Source organism: Panthera tigris, chromosome X (assembly GCF_018350195.1).
Source record: "Panthera tigris isolate Pti1 chromosome X, P.tigris_Pti1_mat1.1, whole genome shotgun sequence".
Lineage (NCBI taxonomy): Eukaryota > Metazoa > Chordata > Mammalia > Carnivora > Felidae > Panthera > Panthera tigris.
Window position 1 is genome coordinate 9,480,759 of NC_056677.1, and position 26,079 is coordinate 9,506,837.

At 44.2% G+C, this 26,079-nt stretch overlaps 1 protein-coding gene across 2 annotated transcripts; it reads left to right on the forward strand.

Moving 5' to 3' along the window:
• Window positions 1-322: 322 nt before the first annotated feature.
• On the forward strand, window positions 323-24,246 carry TLR7 (toll like receptor 7). Of its 2 annotated transcripts, XM_042974955.1 has the most exons (4): window positions 323-408; window positions 574-673; window positions 1,035-1,135; window positions 19,738-24,246. In XM_042974955.1, the coding sequence occupies exons 3-4, from the start codon at window positions 1,133-1,135 to the stop codon at window positions 22,885-22,887; spliced, it is 3,153 nt and encodes a 1,050-aa protein (XP_042830889.1). In that variant the 5' UTR covers window positions 323-408; window positions 574-673; window positions 1,035-1,132; the 3' UTR covers window positions 22,888-24,246. The 2 variants fall into 2 exon arrangements, with proteins under 2 accessions (XP_042830889.1, XP_007090140.2); XM_007090078.3 differs by lacking the exon at window positions 323-408 and having other exon boundaries at window positions 566-673; window positions 1,059-1,135.
• Window positions 24,247-26,079: the final 1,833 nt, after the last annotated feature.

Sequence of the window (26,079 nt, forward strand, 5' to 3'; positions counted from 1 at the left end):
CGTTAAGAAAGGAACAGTTCTCGCGAGGACCCCAGTTCCAGAAACAGGGCTTTATGTGACACTAGACTCCAAATGCAGCTGACCTTTTCTCCTGAAGTGAGTCAACCAGCCGGCAGATCTGTCTCTCAGGGGGGCCTAAGACAGAGCAAGGTAAATTTAGACCTGTCTCTCAGATATCTATCTACAGAACAGTGGTTCTCAACCCGGGGTGCCTTAGCTCCCCAGGGGATATTTCGCAACGTCTGGAGACATCTGTGGTTGTCACAACTGGAAGGGCAGCACTACTGGCATCTGGTGAGTATAGGTCAGGGATGCTGGTCAACATCTTCCAACGCAACAAAGAATTCTCTCACCGAGGAGGTCGACAGTGCTGAGGCTGAGAAAGTCACCTACAAAAAAGGAAGGAAGGTTGGTCAACTGGGTTGTTTGGATTTAGACAAGGCATTGCCCTGGGTATGGTGGGAGAAGTAAGAGGAACCTGGTGCTTCTGCAAACCTCATGTCTCGGGTGGTTTAAGTAGTTATGCTCCTCCCCTAACACCCCCAACTTTGTCTTTGCACTTGGAAACTCTAGGGCTGGCAGCCTGGAGCCTCTGGGACTCCATGCTTCCTGAAGACCATCTCTTCATCTCAGAAGCCTCCGGACATAGATCACTCCATGCAACCAAAAAAAGGTATTTTGAGCATAGGGACAAATTTGGATAATGTAACTAATTAGGTGTATGAGCCATTTTCAGTGGGGAAGGGAGGGGAGGGAACCCAAATCATATGCCAAAAAAAAAAAAAAATCCTCTGTAAATCTAAAGAAAAATTTTGGTAGTCTAAAATGCCAGTTCCTTGAAGATAAAGCCAGATGTTTAATAATAGAAATGGTTTTCTGGAGCGTATCTCTAGTTTACATAACTCGGAGGAAGGAAACACCATTGATGGCTGTTTGCGACAGCATGTTTTAGAGTGATGTCCCCAGCATATTTTGGAGCTACAGTATGTTACCATCTTTGAAATGCACAATTTGGTATTTTCTCTTTATCTTAGTTGATGCTTTTGGGTCCATCTCAGGCCGATTGTGACACCTTTCACGCTCTGCTCTCTCCAACCGGACTTGTAGATTTCATCGTGGAGGAAGACTGAACATGGTAAGACCAGCCAGGAGATTCCCTAAAGAAGTGTTATCTGTAATCCTTGGGGGAAGTACTGAAACCAGCTGGCAAGAGAGATGTTTAAGATTTGTATTTTGGTTATTGGCGGAGGAAACTTCTTCGTGGTATTTCGTAATCAGGATTAATCATGGGAGCATTTCATAATTGCAGATTAATCAAGGCTAGGTCTGTCCAACTTCCTGCAAGCGTTCAGGCGGGCTGTAGTGAGGACGAACAGATGTTTGAATTGGGGAAATCACTTCTGTGGGTCTAATTTGTTCATCCTACGTCGTTGGCTTTGAAACCGTACAAATCACTGAAGTTACTGGACAGCCGTTACGGCTTGCAACCACGGGTTTTGTTCAGGAACAAATGGAACTGGGGGAAAAGAGGCCTCGGTACAGAACTGGACTCCATTGCCAGCATAGCACGGCCATGTGGGGATTTATAGCCAAGGAGCAGAGTGGGGGTCTGTGGGTAGAAAAAGACTAAGACAAAACATCAGGGGTGGGGGTGGCTTCTGGATAAGTGGACTTACCAGGATTCTTGCGGAAGGCAGGCCAGGGAGATTGGCTGTCACCTGGAGGATGTTAGGGGATGAGGGACTGTGTCCGATACCCGGGATGATCAGAGATCAATGGTGAGGGATTCTCGTTAAATGGACCTAAGAGGATTCATGCTAAAACTGGGCAGATGGACGCAGAAACACGAAAGTCAAGGCCTAGTGACTGAGAGGTGCGTTCCAGGGCTGTCGTGAGGCTCAAGTAACAGGCTACGTGTTTGAGTTCTTCGTGGGCAGCGTGAGCTATTAGGGATGCCAAAAATTAATCAGAAAAGGACATCGGTGGCCTTTTGCTGAAATGATTTTGTCACCCAAAGTAGATATGATGGCGTGCATTCAGTGGGAGCCCACTCTGGTTTCTAGATCTCCATGTTGGCGTCAAGGCTCATTTTGTGTCTACGGTCTAATGAAGAGTTAACCACGGTGCGAGGGGAGGGGAACTATGTTACAAAGGAAACTGCTGCTTATAGTTTCATTTCCTAGAAACTCAGAGGTCTGTTTTTATGCAAACCCCTGCCCACATCTGCCTTTGCCCCTTGAGGGATGGAATAAGGGGACTGGCGATAATGAAGACCGTTCGCGTTTACTGACCACTTACTAGACATCCAGTGTCATGCTAAGGGTTTGATGTCTGTGGATCTGTTTCAGCTTCAGAGCAGCCTTGTGAGGCACAGATGAGGGAACTGGGGCTTCGGGAGGTTCGAGAGCTTGAGTGGTCTTGGCTGGACGGCCTGATTCCAGGAGCCACGCTGTAGCCCCATAAATGTGAACTTCCATTATGATACCTTACCACTGAAGAGAAAAAGAGAAACTGGTATATCTTTTGTAAGAAAAGAAGTGGAAACAATTTGCAAAAGAAGACCTACAAAACGGCCAGAAAGCCCCGGGGAAATTTATTCAACCTTATTAATAGTTATATGTCCTATCCTTTGATCTGGAAACTCCACTTCTAGAAACCCTTCTTAAAGACATGATCAAGGAGGTGGCAAATAATTTATGAAGATAGTCTATGCAGCATGGCAAAGAGAATATGTCATGCCGGATGTTGAGGAGGGGTTACTTAATCGTGGTCACCCATTAAATGGAATGTTGTGTAACCACCAAATCATGTTTTTTAAAAGAACACTGAAAGACCTAAGAAAGTACTTATAATATAGTGGCAAATGAAAACAGCAAACTAGAAATTGATAAGGAGCATATATTTCTCATGGTTTTTTTTTTTTTTAATTTTAGAGAGAGAGAGCAGGGTAGGGGCAGGGGGCAGAGAGAGAGAGAGAGAGAGAGAGAGAGAGAGAGAGAGAATCTCAAGTAGGTTCCATGCTCAGTACTCAGCTCGGAGCCCAATGCAGGGCTTGATCCCACAACCCCAGGATCATGACCTGAGCCAAAACCAAGAGTTGGACGCTTAACCAATTGAGCACCCCCAGGCACCCCTTCCTGATGTTTTTAATCTGTGCACACTAGATGCTTCCTCACTGTTGGTTAATCTGTGAAGATGGTTTACATGAACACATGTGTTACCTATTTGTCTTAATAGTTTCACAAAAGAGCCCTGCATTCTAACCATTTTACAGTTGAGAAATCAAGAGGCTCTTGAGGTAAAGTGATCCACCAAAGTGAGAGGGCACTCATGTGGCTGAATAAGAATTTAAAATCCAACCTTTCAGGAGCTCATGGGGCACTCAGTCAGTTAAGCATCTGACTTCAGCTCAGGTCATGATCTCCTGGTTTGTGAGTTCGAGCCCTGTGTCAGGCTCTGTGCTGACAGCTCAGAGCCTGGAGCCTGCTTCGGATTCTGTGTCTCCCTCTCTCTCTCTGCCCCTCCCCTGCTCATGCTCTGTCTCTCTCTGTCTCTCTCTCTCTCAAAAGTAAATAATAAAATATTTAAAAATTTTCAATGCAATCTTTCCACCAGAAAAGCTCTAGCTAAGGCTGGAATGCTCCTCACTCTGTGTAATAGACACAGGACACGGAGAGCAGTATTAGAAAGACATGTGCTGATATGTAACCATAGTCCGGCAGTTTTACAAGTAAAAACATTATTCCACTCTTCACTGTAGCAAATTTCTTCGTGCCCAAGCAAAGAGGTAACCAGAAATTTATTTACTAAATTAAAGAAATCTCATCATTTAGAAATTTGAAAGATTGTGCTAAAATTAAAAGCAATCATTACAGATTAACCAACCAGTGTCTTCACACCCCAAGAACAGCTCGCTTCTGTCTCAGAAGCTTGCCAAATCTTAGGGCTGGGCAGTGCGCCATGGTCGGTCCCCAGCTTGCCGCCTATGTCTGTACAGCCTACAAGCTAAGAAAGCTTTTATGTTGTTGTTTTTTTAATGTTTATTTTTACTTTTGAGACAGAGAACGAGAACGAGAGCGTGAGCAGGGGAGGGGCAGAGAGAGAGGGAGACAGAGACAGGGGATCTGAAGCAGGTTCCAGGCTCTGAGCTGTCAGCACAGAGCCCGACTCGGGGTTCGAACCCACGAACCGTGAGATGGTGACCACGGACGCTCAACCGACTGAGCCACCTAGGCGCCCTGAAAATTTTGATGTTTTTAAGTGATTGAATAAGTCAAAGGAAGAATAGTATTTTATGACCCATCCTAGGTATATTAAACTCAAACTTCGGTGCCCACAAATAGTTTTCTTGTTTGTTCAGATATTGTCTATAACGGCTTTCACGCTGCAATGGCAACCTACTCATTGGTTGAGTGGTTGTGACAGAGACCATACAGCCTGCAAAACAGAAAATACTTGCTAACTGGCCCCATACAGGAAAAGCATACCGTGGTGGATTCTGGAAAACAAGTGGATAGAGTATATGATCAAATAAGACTTAATATCTCCTGGTCTTTAGTGCCTGTTGTAACGTGTAATAGCTGTTGAGTACCTAATTTATGTAAGACTACTATATAGCATTTTATTCTTTTATTTTGAAAACTAAGTCTGTTGGGCTAAAAATGATAGGAAGTAAATGATGAAAAGTCTATTTTTAAAGTAGGTGGGTTATATCCTTACACTTACTTTGTTTTGTTTTGTTTTTGGTTACATAATGAGACTTTGGTATTTAAGATAATTACACTTTCCAGAGATTAGCCTACAAGGAGAAATGTTTTTGAAATTTTCAAAAAAAAAAGGGGGGGGAGGGGGAGCTATTTTGTCATAAATTTATTAGGGAAATTCCAAGTGGAGGCTCAGTCTACCAAACAAATAGAAAAACAAGGAAATCAGAGGCTCCTGAAGTAAAATGATTCACCAAAGAAGTAACTTCCTTGCTCATGGTGTTTGGTTAGCACCCAGGGTGATGTCCATATCACTCTCCAGTTATCAAACAATTCAGTGCCCTACCCAGTTAATGGGAGTTCCCTCCTTGGTGAGTTACAGATAGACTACACCAGGTGGTGTGGTCACACTAAGAAAACTTTATTTGCAGCAAATAAGGAGACCACGGGGAATGACTTTCAAAGCCCCTAAGCAGATGTGAGTGGGTTCCTTTTACTTAGGGTTAGGATGAATATTCAGAAAGGGGAGCTTTGTCATCACAGGTCCAGGTGGGCACAAGGTTGCAAAACAGGTGTACTTAGAAAACAGGCGTACAGGAGCATCTTATGTTAAGCGTGTGCTCCTCCTGGGATGGAGACTTTAACACTTTAAGGAAGCAGGGGTAACTGTCGGACACGGGGAAAGGGCTGTAGAAGTTGCAGGTGTAAACTGAGCAGGGTCTTGGGCTCCTGATCTCCAGCAAGGAATACAGGGCCTTGCTGGTTCACCGGCTAGAACCACATCAGTTGACCTTGAGGAAAAAACAATTGTCTGAAAACAAGCTTTAGACTTTCTGGTACTTCCAATCCCACGGCGCGGTTTCAATATCGACAGGGCAACAGGTTAGTGACTTCAAATTCATGGGTGTCCAACGACTGCTCTTCTACTCACTCCTTGCCTCTCCTGTGTCCCTTTCCCATTATTTTCCAGCTGGCCATCAGCTCTGGTTCAACCCAGCCTGGCCACTCGCAGGATCCCCGCTGTAATATGAAATCCTTCGCTTCCCCAGCTTGCCTTCAGCACCCCCACCACCAGAAATGCATGTTCCAATAATTCCTTTTCAACTTGGGCCACTTGGCTCTTTTCCTGCCTGTGTGATCTTGCAGATAGACCGGAGGAGCAGGTGAACCCATGGAGCTGTTGCCCCTGAAGCCTGGCACCTAGTAGTCCCCAGGGGCACTCAGTATGTTGGCCTTCAGATGGGTTGGCTGGTAAAGGTGTGGCGGTGAGCAGAACAGTAACTGTTCCCAGGCTTCCAATATTCCCATCTCAAGGTAGATTTCCTTCTGAGAGGAATTTTGCTGAGAGGAATTAAATCTAAGCAGAGTGTAGCCATGCAGAGTGTGTGAGAAAGACCCCAAGGGGAAGGCAAGTTACCTGCAAAAAGATGAGGGGGTTGGGGGTGGTTCCTTGTTGCCAGCAGGTAATCACACTGATTTCCTCGTGCAGTGTCTGCCTGGGCCTCCAGGAGGGTCCTGTCCTCCTTCTCCTCTGTCTTCCACATCTGCTGTCTTCTCACTCATAGCTGCTAAGCTTGCTTCCCACTTCACCGAGAACACTGCAGCCATTGGAAGAGGCTATCCACGTGTTCCCTCCTCCTTGTGCGCCTACCTAGAGCTTCTGTACCTGGATGTCCTGCCAGACCACCTATCCAGTTCCCCGTCGCTGCCTAACACATCACCCCAAAATGCATTGGTGTAAAACAACCACAATCATATACTTTTTTTTTAAAGTTTATTTACTTATTTATTTAGACAGTGAATGAGCAGGGGAGGAGCAGAGAGAGAGGGTGAGAGAGAATCCCAAGCAGGCTCTGCGATGTCAGCAAAGAGCCTGATTTGGGGCTCGATCCTATGAACCATGAGATCATGACCTGAGCCAAAATCAAGAATTGGATGCTTAACCAACTGAGCCACCCAGGCATCCCATAATCATATACTCTTATGTGTGGTGGGCTCAAGGGCCAACTGAGCTCAGTTAGGTGGCTCTGATGCTGGGTCTTTCACACCGTTACAGTCAGTGCCCAGGGCTGGACTCACCTGAAAACTCGCTCCCTCACAGGTCTGTGCCCAGGCAGGGAGACTCAACGGCTGCCAGCTGGGGCTCCTCAGGGGGGTCTCTGTCTCCATGTAGTCTCACCAATATGGTGGCTGCAGTGTAGCCAGGTTTCTTACAAGGCTGGTGGCTCAGGGCTTTAAAGAAAGTGGGGAGAGAGACAGAGAGATCAAGAGAGAACGAGCACTAGGTGAGGGGGAAACCCTATCACCTTTTTTCTGTCCTAGCCTTGGAAGTCCTGTGGCATCACTTCTGCTGCTCTCTGTGCAAATTCTCACAAAAACCTCAAAGGAGGATAGGAGATTTGTCAACAAATGTGTGGACTCTTCTACTGAGGATGAGAGTTTTTTCTGTTCCTAGCTAAGACCAGTCTCCATGCTGGTGTGCTAGGTGTCCTCCCTGCTCTCCTGCTCAGGATCAATGTTTGGGTACTCATCATCATCATCATCATCATCAATGCTTTTTGGTGGGTTTTTTTTTGTTCTTTCATTCTCACCAGCATCACAACGTGCTATTGTTTCTCTTTTCCTAAAATAAATCCTCTTGACCCTCCTGGCCCTGGGAACACCTGCCAGTGTTTTTGTTCCCCTTGGCAGGAAATTTCCCAGAAATGTTTGCTGTTTCCAATCCGTCATCCTTCTAAGAACTTTGAAGTCGTATTTTCTTTGGCTTCACCTTCAAAATATAATCCAGTATCTGGCACGTTCTCACCACCTCCACCCTTGCCAACTGGGCCTTTTGCTTCAATTGCTGTCATAGCGTCTTGACTGGTCTCAGTCCTTCCACCTTCACCCCCTCACGGTCTCTTCTCAACACAGCACAACAGCACGGATCTTCTAGAATGTAAGTCAGGCCACATCACTCTTCAGCTCATAAGCTTGACACGGAACCGCATTCCACTCAGAGGAAAACCATCATCCTTGGAATGGTTGGCAAGGCCCTGCGTGCTTGGCGAGAGGCTGGGGGCCCTCCCTCTTTGACCTCATCTCCTATCATTCTTCAACTCCCCTTGCTCAGGGCACACCAGTCTTGCCATCATCTTTTGAATATTCCAGCATGTTTCCACCTTGGGGGCCTTTGCATTAGGCTTGTCCCTCTGCCTGGATTGCTTCCCCCCCACCTCCACCCCTAACCCCCTTAATAGAGCTGCTTGGTCAACTTCCTCCTTTCCTTGAGATCTAGGCTCAAATGTCAACTTCTCAATGATGTCCCCCCAAACCACTGTATTTATGGCCACAAGCCCACCCTGCTCTTCCTTTTTCTATAACCTTGTCACTTAACATTGATATGATGATTATAGTTCTATATTTTTTATTACTTGGAGAATGTAAGCTTCAGAAGAGCAGGAATCTTTTCTATTTGGTCCACTGATGTGACCCAACACTTAGAAGTGGGTACCTGGCACATAGCAGGTATCAATACATACTTGTTGAAATTTTCATTTTTCACAATTTACTTTCACATTATTATAATAAGGTTTTATTACATGCTCTGCAATCTTTAATTTTTTTAAATGTGAATTTATTTTTGAGAGAGAGAGAGACAGAGTGTGAGCATAGGAGGGGCAGAGAGAGGGAGACACAGAATCTGAAGCAGGCTCCATGCTGTCAGCACAGAGCCCAATGCAGGGCCCAAATTCACAAACTGTGAGATCATGACATGAGTCGAAGTCAGACACTTAACCAACTGAGCCACACAGGCGCCCCTGCTCTGCAAATTTTAAGATGTTTTTAAAAATAAAAGGAATACCTGTTCTTTATTTAAAAACTCAAAGAATAGAGGATAAAGCATGTTCTTTCCTACCCCGCAGAGGCTCCCTTTCTTACCCCTTCCCAGAAAATATCACTGTTGAGTTTCTAATGTGTCCTTCTGTACTTTTCGCTGCAAGAACAAATCAAATATTTGTATCTTTATTCATCATAAAGGGTTCATATGCTATATGTTATTTTCATGCTGCCTTAAAAATTCATTTTGTTTATAACTGAATAACTTGTGCAGCTTTTCATGTCAATACCTATAGGTCTACCACATTCTTTTTATTTTTAGTTTTTAAAGTTTATTTTATTTAGAGAGAGAGAGAGCACGGGAGGGGCTGAGAGAGAGGGAGAGAGAGAGAATCCCAAGAGGCTCCCCACTGTCAGCACAGAGCCTGACCCAGGGCTTGAACTCAGGGACTCTGAGATCAGGACCTGAGCCAAAATCAAGAGCTGGATTCTTAAGTGACTGAGCCCCCCGGGCGCCCCCACATTCTTTTTAAAGAGATGTTTGGTGTTCCGCTATGGGTGGTTTCTCAGTTTTAACCATTTCCTCCAGTTGATAGATCCTCATCCAGTTCTTCCCAGCCTTACTGTTTCAGAGAGCTGAATAAAACTCACAAAACAGTGTCACCTGAAGACATATAAGGCTTATTATAAAAAGATGTGCTAGTTGTTGTTTTCTCATCTCTGTGGAATCCTTAGGAGGCTCATGGTGGTTGGAAGCCTTGCTTAGATCATTTTGAAACGGCAGCAGCCTGAGCTTCTGGGGGGCTAGGAAGACTCACAGCTGAGATCAGACGCAGGCAGATAAGTTTCAGGGGGCTCCAGGCCAAGGCTCAGAAGCATCGAGTAAGCACAATAGAAAAGGAGCGTGGAGGTCCGTTAGCTCAACCCACACAGTTTGTGGATGAGAAGAAAGTCAAGGTTTACGAGCATTTAGTCAGTAGCCCTGCAGCAGATTGAGAGGCTGACTCCGTTCCCAGCTTCCTGGACAGCATGTTTCCCTATTCGCCATCCTAGCCTCCAGCCTTAGACCTACGGGTGGGAAGCAAATGTGGGTCTCAGATCAGGAGAACTCGGTTCTGAATGCAAGTTCAAGTCCTGCCAGGAAACGGATGCAGCCACAAGGATGTGTTTTGGCACTTTGAAGGGTTTCTTCAAGCTTCTGTTTGAAGGGGAGGCAGGCAGCATTACCTTTCGGCCTGACTAGCCTTTGTCTGCAACATTGTTTGCCGCACCTGGATTGCCCCGACAGCAGAGATCTCCCAGCTCAGGAGACACACATGGCCTCTGAGCGGCAGTAGTAGAGGGATTTGGTTCCTAGCTGGGCAGGAATGGTGTCTGACTCCCCAGTATTCCCCTCCTTGGCCTAGCACAGTCTTTTGTGTAGGTTACATACCCAATATGTGTGTTGGATAGCTGTGTGAGCATGTAATTCTTTTGTGAATGTAAACCTGAGCATGCCTGTAAGTTTACAGATTCATGAACTACCCTGACCTAGCATTGCTGGACAGCAGATGGAATCCATCAGAAGTGTATCATCCGAAAAGTCTCTCTTTTTCCCTCAAGTTGGTCCCACTCAAATTGTAAATCCCTCCTTTTGGTATTTGGCAGATTTCTTTATGAAAACTCTAAGTAGCACAATATGGACACATCACAGTGCTAAGAATCCTTGAACCGAAAGAGAAATACACTGCGATACAGACACAGGCCAAGTGCGTTTGCTGTAACTGTGTGAAGCACCTTGAAGATGATTGCTCAGCATATGCACTTGGACGCTTGGTTCGAAGTTGCTTCTCTGATCTCTGCCTCTCCATCAGTGAGATGGGAATATTTATATGTCCTTTCAACCTTATTGTCAGGGCTTAGTGATGTCCTAGCAACACTGTGTCTCCTTCAGCATCTGGCACGTAATAAGCACACGAGAAAAGGCCACGCCATTGTTTAAAAAAAAAAAAAAAAAGCAAATGGCCGTCCGGTGACTGTTCAGTGTGAATTCGACATTTTCCATTTTCACAAGAAGAGGCGATTTACTGAGAGAATAGAACACCTGTGCATACAAAATCAAACATTCCCTTTTTGACCAGTTAGCTCGCTAATTGAGCATCCAGATTTACCCAGTGGATTTGCACGTGTAGTTAGCTGGGATTTGCAGCCGAAGCTGAGCCTGGTGTATGTCATGGTGTATTACGTTACTTTACAAATCACGTTACTGAAAGGTGCATGTCTTTAGGCAATCGTGGCCCAAAAAACCAAAACAAAACAAAATAACGTGAATTATTTGTAGCAGATGAAAATATAGGGCCGGCTCAACACTGAGTGAGCTCTGTTTGAAGACTTTTACTTACTTACTTACTTACTTATTTTAAGTAATCTCTACACCCAATGTAGGGCTTGAACTCCATGACCCCGAGATCAAGAGTTGGATGCTCTACGGACTGAGCCACCCAGGAGCCCCTTTGGCACTGAGCAAACTCTTATATTGAATTTTGTTGAAGCTAAGGTCCCCACTTTCCTGTTAAGCAGGTAGTTCCAAGTGGTTTGAAAGGGGACATTTCCACTTAAGGAATAAAGGAAAACTTCACATCTTTCAATCATCTTCTCAAGAATATTTTTTAAATTTGGAAGCCTCAAAAGGTATTATTTCTCTTTATCGTTTTAAAAAATACTTATTTTATTTTTGAGAGAGAGAGCATGAGCAGGGTAGGAGCAGAGAAAGAGGGAAACAGAGGATCTGAGGCAGGCTCTGCGCTGACAGCGGAGAGTCTGATGCGGGGCTCAAACTCAGAAACTGTGAGATCATGACCTCAGCAGAGGTCGGACGCTTAACCGACGGAGCCACCCAGGTGCTCCTTATTTCTCTTTAATACATTTGGGAAGGTTTTCTTCCTTGAGTCAATTTTCCCCCCTCCTTTGCTTCTTCAGAACCCAGCCTGTCACTGTCTATCTGCTATCTCTGAGTTCCAAGCTCCTGGTACAGCTGGCACAGAGAGCCAGGAGACGGCCCATCTGCCATAGAACATTCCAAGGGCCAGCTGGGCTGAGGCTCAACTACTGAGCATAGGACAGGGACAGTCCCGTTCCGGGTATGCCTGTTCCCAGGAGAGACAAATGAGCTCGCCATTCTTACTGGGGTTTCAGGTTCAAGGCGACAGAACTGAGAAAGGATCAAGGAAGGGGCCTTCTGCAGTTTCACTTCCCATGCCTTCCTCTGACATTGTCCTCTTTCCTTCTGGGGTACTTTCCCACTTCACCCCTTCGTTTTAGAGGTGCCAAGCCCTCCTGGTGTCTCCTCGCTTCCTTGTCAACAGTCTGACCTTTGGAATACTTTACCATTTATGATCATTCAATGTGTGTCTTCCATGGGATTTTAAGAAAGTTCAAAGCCTTGATTTATTCAGCAAATACTTATGTCATGCTCACCATGTGGCAGGCCATCGTAACGATAGAGTACATGTAAAGACAAGCAAGGTTCCGGACATAAGAGCGTTCACCACCCAGAGGGAGGATTGCATGCCTTGACATGGAGCCTTCTGGAAAAGTAGCATAACAAAGCAGCCAAGAGCACAAGCTCTGAGCCGTGCCCTCTGCTTTACACTCTCTTCGTAAACAAACCTAGTTCTTAGCATTGGAATGACGAGGAAATCATTCGCTAAATGCCATTGGTGGAAATTAGCGGTGTGTGAACGTGCTTAACAGGCTTTCGAAGCAGTATAATTTCTTTTAATATTTGGCGGGCTTGGGTTAAATTTGCTTAGAGTTAATTCTATGCGTGAGTTTCGTACAGCCTAAGATTTTGTCTAGGCCAGGGGTTTGCAAACTACGGCCTTTGGGCCGACTCTGACCACCTGTTTTGTATTGTTCGTGAGCTAAGGATGGTTTTTATAACTTTAATGAGTCACATTCTTAATGGTAATTGAAGTACCCACATGATCGCCTCAATTTTGCCTAAAATATTTACTCTCTAGCCCCTTCTGGAAAAAGTTTGCCATCCCGTGGTCTAGACCAGTGCTCTCTAATAGAATTTTCTACAGTATGCCTGCACACTCGAATACTGTAACCTCGAGCTTACTGTGCCTTTTGAGCACCTGAAATACAGTTAGTGTAGCTGAGACACTGAATTTTAAAATTGCATTTAATTTTAATTAATTTAAATTCAAATGGCCACACATGACTGGTGGCTATCATATCAGACCGAGCAGCTCTAGACCATTTTATTTATTAGTTTTTTTAAATTTCTTTTAAGTTTATTTATTTTGAGAGACAGAGAGAACAGATGAGAGGGAGAGAGAGAAACCCAGGCAGGCTCTATGCTGTCAGCACAGACCCCGATGTGGGGCTCGAACTCACAAACCACTCACGAACCGTGAGATCATGACCTGAGCTGAAACCAAGAGTTGGACGCTTAACCGACTGAGCCACCCAGCTCCCCTAGACCATTTTAAGTGAAAAGATTCTGTATTCTGTCAATGTTCCTCATTCTCAATTTCATCAACTCCCCAGAGGCTGTAGGAGTCAAGGGCAAGGCAGCACTGCTAGTCAGATTCTTGCCCTGGACTGACTTTCATTGTCTGCTAGAAAATACTTAATGGAAAGTGCTGGAAAAATGCATATGAGCACTCGCGCTCTCTTGGGGCTGCTCTTGATTCTGTCCATTCATCTGCCTTCATTTGTGGTAAAGCAGTGGGCTTTTTCAACCCTGCCCGGCCCCAAATTAAGGAAGGCTTAATCAACTTTAGAGTTCAGGCTGCCGGCAGAGAAAACCTCACTTCCTTCCATCACTGCTCGCAGATGCTAACTTCAGCCATAGCTCATGCCTCTCCTAAGACTGCTAAAAACAGTAAGAAGCCATCAACACGCATCATGAATATTGCCAAACCGTTTCCCCTAAGAGTAAAGCCACAAGTCAACAGTTGGCATTCATGGTGACTGTAGTTCACAATACTGAATTGTATTTTGGAAAGTTGCTAAGGGAATAGGTCTTAAACGTTGCCATCACAAGAAAAAAAGCTGTCACGATGTGAGGTGATGGATGTTCACTAGACTTGTTGTAATCATTTTACAATATACACATATATCTTGCTCATAGCCTGATACCAACACCCCATATTTTAGGTTGTCCCACGAGCAGCAATTTACTGCCAAGTTCTGAATTCCACAGTGGCTAACAGTGGGTTTACATTGGTAGAGTAGAAAAGCCAATGAACACGGGCTTAGTGTAACAATTTTGTGATTTCTCAGAAGCTCCTAGAGGTTAGCAGCTCAGCGTCCTGATTTGTACTATGCTCTGGGAGGTCATGCAAGGATCTGGCGACTCGAGATCACCTACCCTGTTGCTTCACCACCCCCGTCACGTTGTCCATGGAGATTACTCAAAAAATAAAATAAAATCAGGGGTGACCAAGTGGCTCAGTCAGTTAGGCATCGACTTCAGCTCAGGTCATGACCTCTTGGTTCACGAGTTCGAGCCCCGCACTGAGCTCTCTGTTGTCAGTGCGGAGCCCTCTCTGAATCCTCCATTTCTCTCTCTCTCTCTGCCCCTCCCCTGCTCGCTTGCTTCCTCCCTCTCAAAAATAAACATTAAAAACAGAAGTTTTAAAAAAAAATAAAAAATGGGGCGCCTGGGTGGCTCAGTTGGTTAACCATTCTGACTTCAGCTCAGGTCATGATCTCACGGTCTGTGGGTTCGAGCCCCACATCAGGCTCTATGCTGAACAGCTCAGAGCCTGGAGCCTGCTTCGGATTCTGTGCCTTCCTCTCTCTCTCTGCCCCTCCCCTGCTCATGCTCTGTCTCTTTCCATCTCTGAAAAATGAATAAACATTAAAAAAAATTTTTTAATCTTTAAAAATAAATAAAATAAAATAAAATACAATGTGGAAATATCATTAGTTCTTTCCAGACAAGATGCTGACACTTCTATATGTGTAGCTTAATTGTATGTTCTTATTCCATGGGCTATTTTTTGATACTCGCAATTAATTATTTTTATCATCCTCATCAAGTCCAGAGATTGTTCTATATCTCCCAATATCTTTTTCTTCTTTTTTGTTTTGATGGAGAGAGAGCATGAGCTGGGGAGGGGCAGAGGGTTGGAGGGAGGAAGAGAGAGAGAGAGAGAGAGAGAGAGAGAGAGAGAGAGAGACTCTTAAGCAGGCTCCATGCCCAGTGCAGAACCCAATGTGAGGCTCAACCGTGAAATCATGACCTGGGCCGAAATCAGGAGTCAGAATCCTAGCAGACTAACAACCCTGGGGACCCCTTCCCTTTCTTTCATCTCATGCTGATAGAATCACCATTTATAATTGGGCATATACCACTCAGAAAAAAAGATTATATTTCCCAGGCTCCCTTGCAGCTAAACATGGCGTGTGACTAAGTTAAAGCTAATGTGATGTGAGAGGAAGTGAAATAGGCAATTTGGGGGGTGTATCCTTAAATGGTGGGGCTCTTCCCCTTCTTCCTATCTGCTTCCATCTGGCTTCTTGTAACATGGATGTTGTAGCCACCTATCTTGAATGATGCAAAGGCAGACAACGTGGCAAGGGTGGTGAAGTGACAAGGTAGATCACACAGTTCTTCCAACCGTCGATCCAGAGCTGGGTTGATCTGGCCAGAGTTGGTACTTCTGTCTGGGTTGATCCCAGAGAGTGTCCTCAAGAACGTGGGTTTGAGCTTCTTAAACCTTTCTCCCCAAGGAATCCCCGGGCAAATAGAAGAGATAGAATGTTATCCCCTGGGGAGTCTGGGGCTGTAGCCTAAAGCAGTTGACTCCAAAGGGAAATTTCTTTGAAATATTTTGCTTTATTTCATTCATGCATGCATTCACTCTTTTATTCATGTGTTTATCAAACACACTGCAACACAAATTAAGTGCCAGGCATTGTTTTACACAAGGACACACAAAGCCCTGCTCTCTTGGTGCTTATATTCTCATGCAAGATAGACATTAAACAGATAAGCGCATAAATTATCAGCAAGATAATTACTGATTGTGTTAAGGGCCATGAAGGAAATAAAGCAGACTAGTCTAGTGCAGAGTATATATACCTCTCTGTGCCTCAATGGACTCATCTGAAAAATGGAAATAATAATAGAGGTCTGTAATTCCAAAATCTCCAAACTGAAAGCTTTGTCCTCACTCAGTCAACGGCAAACATACGACTCGAATTCATTTGGAGGTGAATCTTGATCTGAACTTGAGTAAGTTAGTTTTCTTTCTTCCTTCCTTCCTCCCTTCCTTCCTTCCTTCCCTTGATTTTTCTTCCTCCCTTCCTTCCTTCCTTCCTTCCTTTCCCACTTAGTGTGGATAATTCTTTGTTTCACTGCAAAAATTTTAAGTGTTTGGTGATGGGATACTGCCCCAGGCCCCAGTAGGAACATTACATAACATGTGGATCCATATATCCTATTACCTTCTAAGAGCCGAAAAATTTTTAGTTCCAAAACACATCTAGCCCCAGAGGTTTTGGGTAAGGATTGAGGGTCTGTAGTACCACTCACATGTGGTTCTTATGAGTTAATATATCGAAACATTGAAAATGATGCTCAGAATATAGCAAGTGCTGCCTACTAGAGAAAGCCCGACTGAGTGTGTGTTATTTATGCAGACACCTGAGGGATGAGAATGACCTGGCTGTGGGAAGAGGAAGGGAACGATAATTTCAGGAAGAGGGAACAGCAGGTGCCAAGACTGGTTCGAATGCGGAACAGAAAATAGGCCAGATGTCTGGTGTGTGGTCAAAACAGGGGAAGGATGGTTCAAGGTCATGGAAGTAGGGTGGGAGTCAGAACATGCATGATATAAGCAATAATAAGGATTCAAAGTGTAATAGGAAGTCACTGTAGTTGATGTGACTCATATTTATAATGAATGCTTTCATGCTGTTTGATGAATGGCTTGTAGAGGAGACAGAGAATTGGGGGACCATTTTGGAGCCTCTTGTGGTAGTCTGGGTAAGACCTAATGGCTAATGGGGGTAAGGAGGTGGCAGTAGACATGGAGAAAAGTGGACGAGTGCAAGAAAAAGTTTAGAAATATGGAAGGATAAGAGACTTTCTGATTAATTTTCCATTCTAGTCTATACTATGTCCATATGTAGAGTCATTTCACGGTCATTGTCTCAGGTATGTTAAGGTCAGGGTTTGCTGGACCCAGCTCATACAGGTTTGCCAGAGCAATCCTGCACATCCCTCCCCAACTCTGCACTGAAGGGCATCACACTGGCAGTTGCAAATTGGCCATGGTGGGAGTCTTTACACTATGGGAATTTGCAAATGCTGCAGATCAGGACTTAACAAATCAGAGATGTGGGCGGGGGAAGGACAGCGGTTGTTAAACCACTCTTATTATGCCTATAACTCAACTGCCTTCATCTTAGAGCATTCGTTTCCCCCCCATCATAGAAATACTTAAACTAGGCATATTCTGGAGAACTCAGTTGATGGCTGTCACTTCATGTTTTTAACTCGCTAATTTAGGGATCCCCCCAGTTCTTCCCAGGATCTCATCTAGGTTCATGGGAGTGGGCTCATAAGAGGGTACCTGGTTCACAATTTGTCCTTTATTCATTTGGCCCCATTTAGAATACAACTCACCTCCCAGGTCAACAGTAACACCCTTTGCAGCATTACTTATTACCTTCCGATAGTGGGGTTCACGAACTCATCATGTCTTCTGGGAGAAGCATGGCTGGAGATGGGGTCCAGGGTCTGGGATCCCATAATCAGGGACCATAAAAATAGCTCCCTCTGCATCTCTCCTTTTCCCATCTTGACTCAACCCCTCCTCCCTGAGTGATGAACATTTCTCCTAAACCTTTGAGTAAGATTGATGCTCAAGGGAGATATACCACGTTTATCTATGAGCTTCCTATAACCCCTGGCCTATTGCCATATCTCCCCAGGGATCTGAGTGCTCCACATTGGGGAGTATAGCCTGAAAGGACAACTAGAATTTTGATGGGTGGAAATGGTAGAACAGACTAGTCCAGGTGAAAAGACTTGCAAGTCAGGGAGCTACACATTGGGCTTGGGGTTAGTGACTAGAGAAGCTGAGAGGGGCGTTGTATCAGGTGAGCCTGGACAAGTAGGTATAAATAAAGCCAATTACTGGAAGACTTTGGATGCCATGACACAAAGTTAGGGCTCATTCTGTAAAAAAGGGGGGGAAAAGAAAATAATTTGAAAGACTTTAGAGTAATATAATCTGATTAATCTTTGGGAAGCTTAATAGTTTGGGTGGATTGGAAGAGCAAGAGCCTGAGATCAAGGATGAAGTTTTAGCTAAAATGGCAAAGCAAGGAGGATGTCAAGGAGGTCAATGAAGAACGTCAACTGGACTCAGTGAATAGTTTTAATGAGGAAGAGAAGGAGACAAGGTGGTGAAAGAGAAAAAAAGAGACAATGTTGTACCTCTAACTTCAACTCTAGGCATCTCAAGATGCATGAAGAAGCTCTTTGAGATCCTTCTGAACCATCTTTCATTAGAGAAAAAGAAAGCTGGGGGGAAATTTGCTTATTTACCTTGTATTAGAGGAATTAAGGGAACTAGGCATTTGGTTTATTAGATATCAACATATTTGGTTGATTCAGTCAATGGGGAAGACAAAAGCATTAATTGATCTAGAAGCTTGTAGAGACACAGGCTACATCATTCCATAGATAAGCACCTGTTAAACTAAAACCAGTGTTCTGGAGTAAAATATTGATAGAGATCCTGAAACTTGAGGGCAAGTCCCTGGTTAAACCACCCTCTAAGGCAGGGCAAGTTCAAGTTAATATGGTGATTAGCAAAGCTCTTTAGTACTTCCCATACTACCTTTTAAGGTCTTTCTCCCCTGGGTCCCAGTTTCTCCCCTGATAAATCTGGATGCCCAAGAATCAGCATTATGGGTAGGTTTCCATATGTCCCAGTTTGCCTAAGAGAGTCTTGGTTTTCTGGCAATAGTCTTAGCATAATTATATATTTTTTTCTTAAAGTTTATTTATTTTTAGAGAGAGAGAGAGAGAGAGAGAGAGAGAAAGCACATGAGTGGGAGAAGGGCAGAGAGAGAGGGAGAGAGAGAATCCCAAGCAGGCTCTGCATTGTCACCACAGAGCCCAACACAGGGCTCAATTTCATGGACAGTGAGATCATGACCTGAGCCACAATCAAGACTGGGATGCTTAACTGACTAAGCCACCCAGGTACCCCTAGTCTTAGCATAATTCTTAATAGGTCTGCCTTCCTTTCACTCTCATAAGTATCCTCTTTTTTAAAATTTTTAAAAATGTTTTATTATTTATTTTTGAGACTGAGAGAGGCAGAGCGCAAGTGAGGAAGGGGCAGAGAAAGGGAGATACACAGAGTCCGAAGCAAGCTCCAGGCCCTGAGCTGTCAGGACAGAGCCCGATGCAGAGCTCCAACTCATGAACCATGAGATCGTGACCTGAGCTTAAGTCAGAAGCTTAACTGACCGAGCCACCCAGGCGCCCCCATAAGTATCCTCTTTGATCAATCAGGAGTCACCCAGACGGTTCCCTGACTGTCTGCTCTGCTCTCTCCTTTCCACATTTCTGTAATGTAAACCCAATGTGTATGGGATTCTGTGTATCTCCCTCTCTGCCCCTTCCTCACTTGTGCTCTGTCCATCCCCAAATCATCTTGGATTTCCAAAAACAATCCAAGAGGAAAGCCAGCTCATAGAATGGCAGTGCTACTTAGGATATTGAGAGCCTTGAATATTGTGAGGTATAATGTGCAATGTGTACCAGAGCAGGCTTAGCACGCAAACAGTAATTGCACTAAAGTCTTAATGTGTTATTTGTCCCAATGCATTTTCATTTTAATATTCTTTCATCCCCAAATTTCATACTTTGGCAGCTAGTTGATAGCTCTTCCACTGCACTATTTTTAAATAATAGTGAATAGGAAAGTGTGCGTCTATCACTTTGAAAGCTATGTAACTGAAAGGCTAAGATGCTAAAAGCTAAAAATGTAACTAAATTGTTATGAACCTTAGTAGTAGACAAACACAGTCAAGGAGTGGGAGATGTCGTCCAGGCAATGGAGAATAAGACTTGATTTGTTTATTTTAAACTGTAGCAAAAGAGAGGCAGCAAATAGGAATTTTCAAATCTGATTCTTGGTATATTTTAGAACGATTTAGAATGATGGTGATTTGTTCTTTCTTATACTTTCAGGTGTTTCCAATGTGGACATTGAAGAGACAGTCCCTTATCCTTTTTAACATAATCCTAATTTCCAAACATCTTGGAGCTAGATGGTTTCCCAAAACTCTGCCCTGTGATGTCACTCTGGATGCTCCAAAGGCCCATGTGATTGTGGACTGCACAGACAAGCATTTGACAGAAATTCCTGAAGGTATTCCTTCCAATGCCACCAACCTCACCCTCACCATCAACCACATACCTGGTATCTCTCCAGCTTCCTTCCACCAGCTGGACTATCTGGTAGAGATCGATTTCAGATGCAACTGTATACCTATTCGACTTGGGCCAAAAGACAATATGTGTCCCAGGAGGCTGCAGATTAAACCCAGAAGCTTTAGTAGACTCACTTACTTAAAATCCCTTTATCTGGATGGAAACCAGCTTCTGGAAATACCTGAGGGTCTTCCCCCCAACTTGCAGCTGCTGAGCCTTGAGGCCAACAGTATCTTTTGTATCATGAAAAATAACCTAACAGAACTGACCAACATAGAAAAACTCTACTTGGGCCAAAACTGTTATTTTCGCAATCCTTGCAACGTTTCATTTTTCATAGAAAAAGATGCTTTCCTGAGTCTGAAAAATCTAAAATTGCTCTCCCTAAAAGATAACAATATCACATACGTCCCCACTACATTGCCATCCACTTTAACAGAACTCCATCTTTATAACAACGCCATTGCAAAAATCCAAGAAGATGATTTTCATAACCTCAATCAACTGCAAATTCTTGACCTAGGTGGAAACTGCCCTCGTTGTTACAATGTCCCATTTCCTTGTACACCCTGTGAGAATAATTCTCCCCTACAGATCCACATGAAGGCTTTTGATGCATTGACAGAATTACAAGTTTTACGTCTATACAGTAACTCTCTTCAGCATGTGCCCCAAAGATGGTTTAAAAACATTAAAAAACTTAAGGAGCTAGATCTTTCACAAAACTTCTTGGCCAAAGAAATTGGGGATGCCAAATTTTTGCTTCTTCTTCACAACCTTGTCCAATTGGATCTGTCTTTCAATTATGAACTTCAGGTCTATCGTGCAACTCTGAATCTATCGGATGCATTTTCTTCACTGAAAAACCTGAAAGTTTTACGGATCAAAGGATACGTCTTTAAGGAGCTGAGCAGCCATAACCTCTCCCCGTTACGTAGTCTCTCCAATCTTGAAGTTCTTGATCTTGGCACTAACTTCATAAAAATCGCTGACCTCAGCATATTCGAACAATTTAAAACATTGAAAGTCATAGATCTTTCAATGAATAAAATATCACCTTCAGGAGATTCAAGTGAAGTTGGCTTCTGCTCTAACACCAGAACTTCTGTAGATGGTAATGCACCTCAGGTCCTTGAAACATTACATTATTTCAGATATGATGAGTATGCAAGGAGTTGCAGGTTCAAAAACAAAGAGACTCCCTCTTTCTTGCCTTTTAATAAAGATTGTTATGTGTATGGGCAGGCCTTGGACCTAAGTAGAAATAATATATTTTTTGTCAAGTCCTCTGATTTTCAGCATCTGTCTTTCCTCAAATGCCTAAACTTGTCAGGAAATACCATTGGCCAAACTCTCAATGGCAGTGAATTTCAGCCTTTAGTGGAGTTGAAGTATTTGGACTTCTCTAACAACCGGCTTGATTTACTCTACTCAACAGCATTTGAGGAGCTACGCAACCTGGAAATTCTAGATATAAGTAGTAATAGCCATTACTTTCAATCAGAAGGCATTACTCACATGCTAAACTTCACCAAGAACCTAAAAGTTCTGAAGAAACTCATGATGAACAACAATGACATCTCTATGTCCACCAGCAGGACCATGGAGAGTGAGTCTCTTAGAATTCTGGAATTCAGAGGAAATCATTTGGATGTTTTATGGAGAGATGGTGATAACAGGTACTTAAAATTCTTCAAGAATCTGCTAAACTTAGAGGAGTTAGACATCTCTGAAAATTCCCTGAGTTTCTTGCCTGCTGGAGTTTTTGATGGCATGCCTCCAAAACTAAAGACTCTCTCCTTGGTCAAAAATGGGCTCAAGTCCTTCAACTGGGGAAGACTCCAGTATCTGAAGAATCTAGAAACTTTGGACCTCAGCTACAATGAGCTGAAGAGTGTCCCTGAGAGATTATACAACTGTTCCAGAAGTCTCAAGAAACTGATTCTCAAGTACAATCAAATCAGGCATCTGACAAAGCATTTTCTACAAGATGCTTTCCAGTTGCGATACCTGGACCTCAGCTCAAATAAAATCCAGATTATCCAGAAGACTAGCTTTCCAGAAAATGTCCTCAACAATCTGGAGATGTTACTTTTGCATCATAATCGGTTTCTGTGCACCTGTGATGCTGTGTGGTTTGTCTGGTGGGTTAACCATACAGAGGTGACTATTCCTTACTTGGCCACAGATGTGACTTGTGTGGGGCCAGGAGCACACAGGGGCCAGAGTGTGGTCTCTCTGGATCTGTATACCTGTGAGGTAGATCTGACTAACCTGATCCTGTTTTCACTTTCCGTATCGGTGGCTCTTTCTCTGATGGTGATTACAACAGCAAACCACCTCTATTTCTGGGATGTGTGGTATAGTTACCATTTCTGTAAGGCCAAAATGAAGGGGTATCAGCGTCTGACATCACTGGATTCTTGCTATGATGCCTTTGTTGTGTATGACACTAAAGACCCAGCAGTGACAGAGTGGGTTTTGGATGAGCTGGTGGCCAAGTTGGAAGACCCAAGAGAGAAACATTTTAATCTGTGTCTTGAGGAAAGGGATTGGCTACCAGGGCAGCCAGTTCTGGAAAACCTTTCCCAGAGCATCCAGCTTAGCAAAAAGACGGTGTTTGTGATGACAAACAAGTATGCAAAGACTGAGAACTTTAAGATCGCATTTTACTTATCCCATCAGAGGCTCATGGATGAAAAAGTAGACGTAATCATCTTGATATTCCTTGAGAAGCCCCTTCAGAAATCCAAGTTCCTCCAGCTCCGGAAGAGGCTGTGTAAGAGTTCCGTCCTTGAGTGGCCGACAAACCCACAGGCCCACCCGTACTTCTGGCAGTGTCTGAAAAATGCCCTGGCCACAGACAATCATGTGACCTATAGTCAGGTGTTCAAAGAGACGGTCTAGCCCTTCTTTGCCAAGCGTGACTGCCTGACCTACCAAGGAAAAGCTTGGCTGTCTAGATTGTCCCATGAATGCCTCACTAAAAGGGTGTTGTTAAAGTCTCCAAGACCTGGGATTGTCCACATCAGAGAGGAGAGTCACAGTGTATGACAAAGGAATTGGAAAAATGGAATTTCTATAATGCATCACATCATCTTTCCGATCTCTCTGTGACTCCATTGGCACTTGAGTCTCCCCTTTCTGTTTCTGTATAAGACACGACTGGGAGAAGGGCGGCAAGGAGAGGACATAAGGCTCTGATTCTCCTGTCATTCTCTTGTGATTATTAAATACACACGCAATCACAAATTCAGAGGAATCGTGCTTCTACTCCTAAGAAGTACCGCTATGTATGGAAATAGGGTAAAAGATGCTCAGGGCCTACGTGTATGACATCACAATGTACTAGAGTTAGTGAAATGAAAACACAGGGAACGCAACTGATTGCTTCTGCATCACCTAGCGCCCCCTTCTGCACAGATCGACTGTTGCCCTCTCCAGAACCAGGAGGCACAGGCACTCTGACCCTGGATGTCTGTCCTTTGGAACTGTGAGAAAAAAGTGTTAAGTCATCCAGTTTATGATATTTTGTTATACAGCATCCTGAGCGGACTCAAACAAAGATCTTTATCTGCATTGCAAAAGGACTATAGCCAAAGTAAAATTGCCTCATCCAATGGTCTTTGAAACTGCTTTGCTAACTAATATCGTATATCTGTAATTATCTGCCAACTTGATCCATCAACATTAGGTGGTTTTTATTATTATTATTATTATTATTATTATTATTTTTAACATTGGATGGTTTTGATGGTAAACTCTGAAGGAGGACCCCCAAGAACATTTATTTATTTATAGTTATCAAGCAGGGATGACAATTCTTTGGATTCCTTTAAATTGCATGGGGGAGGAGAAGCCAAGGTTTACAGACCTCAGCACTCAGAAAGCTTCAGTCTTGAACCCCAGCTTTCGCCCTCAATGGCAGCAATAGAAAGGACCAAGACATTCTGAAGACACACATACTTTCAACTGGGTATAAAGCCACATGAGCTCAAAGTTTGAAACCTGATCACTTTGCTTTATTTCAGGAAAACAATGACCTACCAAGGTGTCTGTGCCCTTTGGAAAATAGTGTGCATGGGTTCAAATCTCAGAGCATTAGTTGGGAGATATTGTATTTTCCTCATGTATCAAAATGCCAAGGGTTGTAAGTATAGCTGTAAATACACAGTATATGAATTATTTCCAAAGGACTTGTAATCAATAAGGGTCACAAATTCCCAAATTAATCTCTGGATGAGATGAATAAAGACGTAAGCTGCAAGAACCAACTGTTTGTCAATGTCTTTAAGCTTTATTGTACTTAACAGATGCCTTTCTTCTTCAGTGAAAACAAAGGTAATATCGTAACAATCGGCTCTTGGCCATCATAAAGTTTCTTCTATCAAAACACATCTACACATAATGTTGAGGTTATTTTGGTGATTTATAAACCATAAAGCACTTGGAGACAACTTAAACATCTTCTGAAATGGATTAAGAGGAAGGGAAACTGAAAATCATGCATTCGGAAACCACAGCATATTTTGACATGAGGCTATGTACAGGGTTGATTGTAGAAAACAACAGAAAGGACATCAGTTACATTCTTTGTAATCTTGGTTAATCACTCTTAACCTTCTGAGAGCCCTGTGTGGAGTTCTGTACTGCCAGGTGCCCTCCAAAGCTCTGAATGTCCTGCTTCTCGGCTGACACCCGTCTGGTTGGCTCCATTCTGGAAAGGACTCTGGACTCTCCATAGATCCCACACCACTGTCAAGGCTTGGCCCCCAATTCCTTTCACCCCTGGACTTGCGAGGTTGTGTCCTTCCTCCTCAGATGCATCCTGTGCCTCAGCAAGACTTGGGCACTGGCGGGATCCAAGCCAAGGGGGAGCATTTGGCAGGGCAAATATCATGGCTGACAGAAGGCAAAGCAAGTGTCTGTGGTCTCTAGAGGAGAGAGGGGATCAGTGTGACCATAGCTCTGTGTCTGCGTCAGGTCTCCTGGCCCCATCCTCACGTCTATTTCCAGCTCTGTTTGGACGCTCTTAGGCCTGCGTAGATGGTCTCTTAAACGTAGTCAGAAAACATAGGGTACATGAGGAGGAAGGTAACTTGAGAACCTGGGCGTGTTGCTCCCCAGGCTCACAGGAAACTAATGGGCCTAGCAAGAAACAGGTTGCACATCCTGCGAGGTATTTTATTTTTTATTTCTTAATAATGTTAATACGTGTAGTAATGCTTGTTAATTTATTTATTTTGAGAGAGAGCACAAGCAGGGGTGGGGGCAGAGAGAGAGGGAGAGAGAGACAATCCGAAGCAGGCTCTACGCTGTCAGCGCAGAGCCCGGCTCGGCAGTCGATCTCACGAACCGTGAGATCATGACCTGAGCTGAAATCAAGAGTCAGAAACCTAACCCACCGAGCTGCCCACGAGGCACCCCTATGGCTCAATTTTAACACAGGGGTGGGGATAAGGTTCGATTTGTCCTCTGCCTCTTCTGCACGTGCTAAAGGCAGATTTACCAGACAGGCTTTGGGGTGCGTCCCTCCTTGGAGCTTTGGGCGTCAGTACTCAAGAGCAGCTGGTACATGGGACACACCACCAGTCGCATCTGCTAGAAGATGGAGCTCTTGACCCTAAAGAACACTGGGAACCACTTCGGAGAACACCAGGCCCGAAAATTAACCCATCTGACTGAGTTCATGTGATGAGGGAGAACAGGGGGCTGACCAACCAACCAACCAAGTGAAGGGGAAAGTGGAAAAGAAAAAGTCATGACGTGACGGTACGCAGTGGCCGGCTGACATGGGGGTCACGCGTGCACCGTGCTGGCAACAGCGTGATGACCACAGGGCAGGCTCACGCTGTTTTAGGTTTTACGTCTCTCTCATCTTTCTGCTTTTGCTTCTCCCCCACCCCCCTCTCAGTTTCCTTTTTGGCTTTAGACGCCCACGGCAAGCCTCGTGGAGCGTACAAGAACAAAGAGAAAGAGCAGTGGTTGCAGGTGGGGATCTTCGGTTTGGAAGCAGTGGTTTTGTGTGTGCTACTGGCTTAAAACCGATCTCTTTCCCCCACACACCCGGAGTCAATCCCCATCTGTCTCAGTGAGCCC